The sequence below is a fragment of the Vicugna pacos genome, chromosome 23, assembly GCF_048564905.1.
Source record: "Vicugna pacos chromosome 23, VicPac4, whole genome shotgun sequence".
NCBI classification, from domain to species: Eukaryota; Metazoa; Chordata; class Mammalia; order Artiodactyla; family Camelidae; genus Vicugna; species Vicugna pacos.
Window position 1 is genome coordinate 21,572,622 of NC_133009.1, and position 8,563 is coordinate 21,581,184.

At 45.8% G+C, this 8,563-nt stretch overlaps 1 protein-coding gene across 1 annotated transcript in view; it reads left to right on the plus strand.

Moving 5' to 3' along the window:
- The window catches only part of PARP1 (poly(ADP-ribose) polymerase 1), a 41,002-nt gene extending 34,799 nt beyond the window's left edge, over positions 1-6,203 (plus strand). The window contains exons 18-23 of the mRNA XM_072948644.1: positions 1,176-1,274; positions 1,766-1,918; positions 2,832-2,959; positions 3,691-3,752; positions 5,268-5,382; positions 5,633-6,203. Of these exons, the coding sequence (XP_072804745.1) occupies positions 1,176-1,274; positions 1,766-1,918; positions 2,832-2,959; positions 3,691-3,752; positions 5,268-5,382; positions 5,633-5,714 (639 nt within the window). The 3' untranslated portion in view covers positions 5,715-6,203. The remainder of the gene's footprint in view (positions 1-1,175; positions 1,275-1,765; positions 1,919-2,831; positions 2,960-3,690; positions 3,753-5,267; positions 5,383-5,632) is intronic.
- Positions 6,204-8,563: the final 2,360 nt, after the last annotated feature.

Below are 8,563 nucleotides of genomic sequence, written 5' to 3' on the forward strand. Positions count from 1 at the left end.
GTTTCGTTTTTCCTCTTAATCTAGAGAGGGTCTCTGTATTTGGAGATTCTTGTGACATGAATTCTAGCAAGTCTGCCACTGTATCCTGCTTTAGACGTGGAAATGCCTGAAAGCAGCTGTAATAAAAATACGATGCCTGGTGGAGTCAAAGTGGCTGTGTTGGTGCACACAGTCTTTGAACTTGGGTGTGTTGGAGGCTTGGGCACAAATCACCCTGCCTTGGCCACCTGGAGGAGGAGTTTCTTCCTCGGCTCCCAGCTTGCGCTGGCCTTGATCTGGTCTCACATCTCCCGTGTGCCTTACTTCCTCAGTCTCTGTGTCCTTCCCTGCAGTGTAAGGGGTTCAAGTGCACTCCAGTCTTTTGAGCCTGGTGTGGTGTGTTTATATCACTAAAAAAAAAGGCCTTGGCTCCTTGCTTAGGACAAAGCGTAGATCTGTGGTATACGCAGGAGAGGACACCAGATGGCGTGGTTCTTTGTGAAGGGGTTGTTATTCTCTCCATTTATGATTCTGAAGCTTTTTAATTAAGAGGCAGTGAGGAAGACCAGAATTCCTGAATTCTCTGAACTTTGGATAAGAATATGAAAGCGTAAGAGAACACACATAGCTTTTCCCATAATCTACTCATATTTATTTAGCATAGATTACATTATTTGACAGTTATATGATGGGCATATATTCTGAGCCACAATGTGCATGGCCCTGAGGATTCAGACGAGATGTAGCATTTGTCCCCTTCATCAAAACCCCTGTACTCTGTCACATCCTTGCTGCTTTTGATTGCAAGTCTTGACTGTGGGGTGTCTCCTGGTCCTGGTGTTTTAACTCGCAGTGAGCTGGACAGTACCTGGGGGGCAGCTCCTTGTTCTGGAGGTTCCTGTTTCCCCTACAGTGAGCCCTGTGTTTCTAGCTTTCCTGATACCTCAAAGCATAGGGTTTTAAGACAGAAGGGTCGCCGAGATCATCCAAATAGATGATGAAGAGGCCATTACTGGGGGAGGTGGGACTGCTGGCCCAGCACCTGCCCTGGAACATGGGGCTGGCTCTGTCCCGCCTGGGGCTCCACAAGGGCCATGTGTTACCTGTGCATCACTGAGCCTGTGCTTGTTCTTCCTGCCTCCAGGTGGCTCTCCTGGGGGCTCCTTTGCTCTAATTTCCAGACGCCTTTCTTCTAGGTGGTGGACAAAGATTCCGAAGAAGCGGAGACCATCAGGAAGTATGTTAAGAACACTCATGCGACCACACACAATGCGTACGACTTGGAAGTCATTGATGTAAGACTCTCTTCTCCCTCCGCCCCCTTTAGGTCCTTCCAGCTCTTCCCTGCTTATTCCTCCAGCCTGGCCCGGGGTAGGAAAAGCAGTTTACTTTGCCTTGAATAACCAGAGGAAGTGACTCAGTTGTCTGTAGAACAGAAAAATATGTAATCTTACGGTTTTGGGGTGGCCTGTTACTCAGTTTTAAAGGACGTTTCCTACCATAAGACCTAGTGTGGCATCAGAGCTCCAGAATCAAATGCCTCAGGGGTGCACCTGCTACACGTAGTATTAATTTTAACAACTGGTCTCTGCTCAGTGGAACCTAGACTAACCATGTTGCTCCATCCCAGCCTGATTGAAACATCTCACATACTACAAAAGGCCTTACATGTTCCAGCTCTGTAGACAACTGGTCATTCCTCCTGCATCTAGTCAGATCTTTCAGTTAACCCGAGTAACAGGTGGCTCCATCCCTCTCTCTCTCCTTTATTTAATGCTCTGACCAGATCTTTAAGATAGAGCGTGAAGGGGAGACCCAGCGTTACAAGCCGTTTAAGCAGCTGCACAACCGAAGGTTGCTGTGGCACGGGTCCAGGACCACCAACTTTGCTGGGATCCTGTCCCAGGGTCTCCGGATAGCCCCGCCTGAAGCACCTGTGGTACGTGCCTGGCCTGGGGAGGGGTGTTTTGGGGGTTGGGGGGTGGCCAGTACCTGTCCCTGCAGCTGTCTCCAGAGAGCTTTGTGGATCCTTGAGTGAGAAGTGTGTATGCCCCGGTGAATAAGGGGCCTTGTTTAAAGATGTAGGTGTTGGCTCATCTGTGGCTGATGAGGCCGATGTTGCCAAACGTCCCTCTCCTGACCCTCACTGTCGAGGGTGTGGCTGCACCTTATCGAGCATGGTTTCTGGAATAAAGGAAGTAATCAGATACGATGACTGGCAAAGAGCAGGCCAGGCTGCATTCAGACCTGCCCCTCCCAGCTCCACGTCTGCCTCAGTGACAAGTAGAGCCAGACCCAGACGTGGGATTGTTGTGTCATTTGCTGGATTATAGATGTGACCAGCTGGACAGGAACTTAGCTGTGGTCTTCCAGGCCCCTCATTTTGTGATTGTGAAAACTAGAAGACAAAGAGGCTTGACGACCGGACTCACCGGTGCTGTGACGTGTGACTTGGGCAAACTCCCTAACCTCTCTGAACCTCGTTTTCACTTACGAAAAGTAATGAAAATAAGACACATTTATTGGGTGTCCATATGGGCTAGGCCCTGGTCTGAAAAACTGTTACTTACTCTAATTTTCACAGCAGCCCCATGGGGTTACTTTCCCCCTGTTCAAGAAGAACGTGTGAGGTCCACGGAGGCTGAGTAACTTCCTGCAGCCCCTGGGTATCTGGCAGAGCTGGGATCTGAACCACCTGCGCCTGAGTGCAGGCCTCAGTGACCCCTGCAGGGGGGGCGCTGTGAGACGTGGGAGAAGGGTGTCTCACCTCTTAGCCTTGTTGCCTGGCTCATAGGTGGCGCTGCTAACTTCCCATTAGAAGGTTTTCGGCTGTCCTTTTTCCATCCCTCCAGACCGGCTACATGTTTGGTAAAGGGATCTATTTCGCTGACATGGTCTCCAAGAGTGCCAACTACTGCCACACGTCCCAGGGAGACCCAATAGGCCTCATTCTGTTGGGAGAAGTTGCCCTTGGAAACATGTGAGTAACCCTGGCTTTGGGGCTGGTGGTAATTGATGGAGGTGGGTGCTGTGAGCTACAGGGAGAGAGCTTCCTTTGGCTGGGAGGTGATCCTAGAAATTCCCCACCACAATTAAGAGGACTCACCAGTTAGGCAGTGGGTATCAGACACCAATTCAAGTTAAGCAAACAAGGAAGTATAGGAATGCCTCACAAAGCCCAAGGACGGGAGTATAACCAGGCCTCAGGAACTGGCCGTGTACATTCTTTCCGTGGACCAGGAAGCAGAGAGAGTGATTTGCACAAAGAATGGTCACCTCCTAGCCTCTTTCCACCAGCTGCTGTTTAGATTTTCTGTCTGAGGCCAACTCAAATTGAACTGCAGTTTTAATCCTGGTTACAAATTCCCTGCAGAGAAGATCTGATTGGTCCACCTTGGATTGGTTGTCCACCTTGGTCCTATCAGCTATAACCCAAAGAGCAGGGTAATGTAATACCAGGGATCATGAACTAGACAGAAACCTCCTGAGTGGCCCCATAGCAGTGATCATTGGCACAAGCTGTTAAAAAAAAAGGACTGCACCTTCAGTTTCTAGAGCCAGAGTGGGAGGAAGCTCCTAGCAATGAAGGTGGACCGGGTTCTGTGCGTGTTTGCCTAAGCATCTCTTGTGACCTTGCTCTGATAATCAGAGTGTTGATTTGAGAGCCTGGGGCCCTCAGAGGCTCTTCTGAAACTGTCTTCTCTTAAATAGGTATGAACTGAAGCACGCTTCACATATCAGCAAGTTGCCCAAGGGCAAGCACAGTGTCAAAGGTAATGTGTTTCAGAAGCTGCTGCTACAGCCCCAGGCACCATGAACAGCACAGGGAGAGAACTTTCTTTCCCCTAAAGCCCCATTCCTATGGCTGGCTTTTGGAGTTTGACTCTCTGTGGCTGTAGCTGGTGTCACAAATGCCATAGAGGAGTCTTGGCTCATGCTTCACTAACTGGATGCATTGGCTTTGGGTTTTAACCTGACTTAGCTACAGCATTGAGGGACCTCTAGTGGCACAGTGGTACCTGGGGCTTCTTGGGTTGCTGAAGCTTGTAACATGATTTAGGGTCTCCTGCTGCCCAGTTGAAGTGGCTGCTTTAGAGTTCTCAATAGAAAGCAGGAGATGGGAAGAACTACTGTGCTTATGAAGATCAGTTAAGGATAATACCCTGGTATACTTGATACATACCTACAGTTTTAATGTCTTGAAGAAGGATACAGTATGGGATTTGTATGTCTTTTTTTTTTTCATTCTTTTTTTTTTATTGAAGTATAGTTGATTTACAATATTGTATTAGCTTCAGGTGTACAGAAAAGTAATTCAGTTATATATATATTTCAGATTTTTTTCATTATAGATTTTTACAAGATGTTGAGTATAGTTCTCTGTGCTATTCAGTAAATCCTTGTTGTTTGTCCATTTTGTATATAGTAGTGTGTATCTATTAATCCCATACTCCTAATTTATCCCCCTCTCCTTTCACCTTTGCTAACTACAAGTTTATTTTCTGTCTCTGAGTCTGTTTCTGTTTTGTAAATATATCCATTTGCATTATTTTTAGAGCCCACATGTAAGTGATATATAATATTTATCTTTGATTTACTTAGTGTGCTAATCTGTAGATCCATCCATGCTTCTGCAAATGGCATTGTTTCATTCCTTTTTTGTGGCTAAGTAGTATTAGTAATATTCTGTTGTATGTATACAACATCTTTGTTCAGTCATCTCTTGATGGACACTTAGGTTGCTTTCACGTTTTGGCTATTGTAAATAGTGCCTCTATGAACACTGGGGTGCGTGTATCTTTTTTTTTAACTTTTTAAATTTTTTCTTTAACTGAAATATAGTTGATTAACAATGTTGTGTTAGTTTCTGGTGTACAGCATAGTGATTTAGTTACACATACATAATATGTGTGTATATTCTTTTTCATATTCTTTCATTATAGGCTATTGCAAGGTATTGACTGTGCTATATAGTAGGACCTTGTTTATTTTATGTATAGTAGTTGGTGTCTGTAAATTCCCAGCTCCCAATTTATCCCTCCCCGCCCCCTCTCCCTCCTGATAACCATACATTTGTTTTCTATGTCTGTGAGTCTGTTTCTGTTTTGTAAATACATTCATTAGTTTTTTTGTTTTTGTTTTTGTTTTTTTTAGATTCTACATATAAGAGATATCATATGGTATTTTTCTCTTTCTGGCTTACTTCACTTAGTGTGACAATCTTTTCCCTGGAGCATTTTCAACATCTGTTCTCACAAATCAGATCACTTCTGCCTTCTGTTTTGTAGGTTTAGGCAAAACTACCCCTGACCCTTCAGCTAGTATTACTATGGATGGTGTAGACGTTCCCCTTGGGACCGGGATTCCATCTGGTGTGAGCGACACCTGTCTACTGTATAATGAGTATCCTTTTACAAGTAAGCTGTAGAGGCACTTATGTGCAGCCAGTTAACCTGGGGCCTGCTAACTGAAGACCATCCTGTGGTGTGTCTCGTGGTGAAGAGTTCCCCTCAGTGGTCTCTCGTTGTTCGGGGTGAGGGGCCTGAACTCCCACCTGTGTGAATTTGCAGGGTGTGGCCAGGGGCCGGCTTGAGGGTGGCAAGTGCTCTCTCCATCATGGAACTGTTTGTTCCTTGACAAGCTTCCCCTCTAGGTACATTGTCTACGATATTGCTCAAGTCAATCTGAAGTATCTGCTGAAGCTGAAGTTCAACTTCAAGACTTCCCTGTGGTGAGCTGTGAGGTGTGGCTGAGTCGCAGCCCAGTGACTGGTGTGAATTCGCCTGATGGGCTTCACCCTGACCGACCAGGCAGAGACCTCAGCTAGGTTGCCAAGGGATAGTACCTTCACTAAATCTCCTTAGAAAGGATTTTATATGAACACTTGATCACATGTTAAATGATTTTCCCAGCTTTTCCAATCCCTTTTTGTGTTGGTCAGGGCAGGGGAGGGGGGTTGTTTTGAGGGGGTTTTTTTTGCCAGCCATAACCTTGGTAGATACAACTGACAGTAGAGGAAAAGTTGGGGAGGGTTTTTGTGTGTGTGTGTGAGTCTAGACTAGTCCAGTGAAAGAATCAAGCCACGTTAGAACGTCTGCCTTACTGGTTACCCCAGGGAAGGAAAAAATAATCTTCCATCCTTACTTCTAAGTGTTCATCTTTAGTTTTGGAAAAAATGTTAAAGCATTTATTTTGAGGTAAAAATAAAAACTAATTTCATACTATTTAAATTTTCTTTCTTATTTTGCATATATTGTCACCCTTTTTAGCTTTTTGGTTTTTTTTGTTTTTTTTTTTTTTTTGGTGAGGAACATTAACAATTTCTCATACTTAGAAACAAAAAGCGATTTCCTTATCTAGAGACACTTGAATGTGGAAGCTCTCAGAATATGTAGTATAGTAGTTTTGAGTTGCATTTGAAATTCTCAACTTTCCTATGAGCAATTTTGTCTTCGAAATTAAAACTATATCACCGATATACCCAAGGGCTAATAGTAATTCTGAATTAAAACCGGCTTCTGTATTTGTGTGTTGTGTGTTTGGTCTCATTCTGACTACAGATCTGGTTAATCTTCACGGCGCACAGAGCCTGTAGGGTGTAGAGACTACCTGTATCTGTGAAACCCAAGAATATGCCAGGCAACAGACAGCAGCACCCAGTAGGGATGCTTGGTCTGAGTGACAGAAAACCAAGCAGAGGAGGGCAGTCCTCCTTTTCTTCAGTTTACCAGATACTTTTTGGTGATAAAACATGTCAGCATGTTCTGTCCTGTGGGGTATTATTTCATATATATCGTATTGCCTCATACTACTACTGTGTATTTGAGAATGATGCTTATTAAATATTTACATTAGGTTCCCCGAAAGCCAGGGTGGTATCTTACGACACCCTTGACCTTTTACAGGAGAAGGGGAAGTGTGAGCCGAAAGGTAGAGTCACAGGCAAGAGAGGGCAGCAGAGTGAGTCGCTGTCTCAAATCCAGAAGTTTCTGTTTTGGTGTGGAAAACAGAAGACAGACATTCAAGACAGGAAAGAAGAAAAACACGTTCTCTCTGAGTTGAACTACATTTAAGTGATTATAACAGGTGCAGTTTATGAACGGTGGTTGTGTCCCTTAGTAGCCATGTCTGGGACTCCCTGCAGTCAGCAAACTTGGAGGGCCATACAAACCCAAGTTAGATTTCGGATAAGGAAACGGACAAATCGATTTGCTAACAGAGTCCTTGTGTCTTTTCATTGTCTTTAACTTTTGATGAAAATCCTTAGCTCCATGGACTTGAGGTCCCCTCTCCTGATTAGCCAGCCATTCAGCAAGGCTCTCAGGCTCTCTACACACTGAATATTTTGTATTCTTAGCCTTTTTTTTTTATCAGCACAGAGAAAGGCAATTACCCTCACAGGACCTGATTGAACAATATTTTTAGGCTGGAGTGATTGCTTAATGGGTTCTCTGTAATCAAAGCTGATTTCTTTCTTAAAGAGAGATTCACATCCCTGTTTCCATATTTTCCTTGTAAAAGAGGGAACTTATGTTTCAATATTCATATTTTGGTTTTATTTACAAAAATCAGGGTAGCAGCTAAAATGAATGCATTTGAATTAAAAAATTTTTTAAGACGGCAGCAACGGCCTTCTGCAGAAGCACAGGGTCCGAGATGAGACGAGGTGCTGCCCTCGGCCTCTCCTGGGAGCCGCCCTTCGGGCCGCTCTGCCTGGAAATGCCCTTGGACAGGTGTCCGCCCGCCGGGCCGCTCAGCCCCGTGTCTGACCAAACCGTTCCTTCCGCGCGGCCTGGCGCATGCGCACGCTTTTAAGCCTTCCGAGCGGAAGCAGCGACGTGTCAGCGGGGGTTCTGCATTGGCGCTTCTCTTGCTGCACGTCGTCGAGTGTTGCCCTCCCTTGGAGGTGGGGAACGGCTCCTCCGACAGCCAGAACGCTTTTGTAAAGCTGCTGCCGCGACGTGACTAGAACTCTGTGTTGGGTTGGACTTGAACACGCTGTGCTTTGAGGCAGCCCCCGAGTGAAACCTAGCGGCGGCCTGGCCCAAGGTACGTGCGTAGTGCGAACTCTGTTCAGTGTGCACATTGAAAGCCCTCGAGGTCCCTTGTCCTCTGACCTCCAGACACCTCGTGTCTTCCCACCAGGGAGATTGAGTGTCAGGAATAGGTTGTCGCCGACTTGTTGGGCTGATTTGATTACACCCCTCGTCCCCCAGCTGTTTTAAGGATTTCACAGTTCCAAAGTGGCATGACTTCCTTCCCCTTCCATTCTGTGTTCCCCAACTCCCAGTCCTCTGGGGTGGTTTTATTAAGGAATTGATGTTTCTACCACTTCAAACCAGGCCCTTTATATAATGACTCACTGGGGACTGAGCTAGTTCTGTGAGGTCTGGTGCAGGAATGAGTGGCCTCCCACCGCCCCCTCGCTCCTGCACTTAACCTCTGCATGGAAGATCAGACAGCAGCCTCTGTTGGCCCGTTTTTCTGGCTTCAGAGAGCAGTGCCAGTTTTCTCATTTCCTAGTCCCTGAAGTAGGTAATCTAGGTTATAAACAGATATGTTTTTGGAGACTCATTTTGAAAAG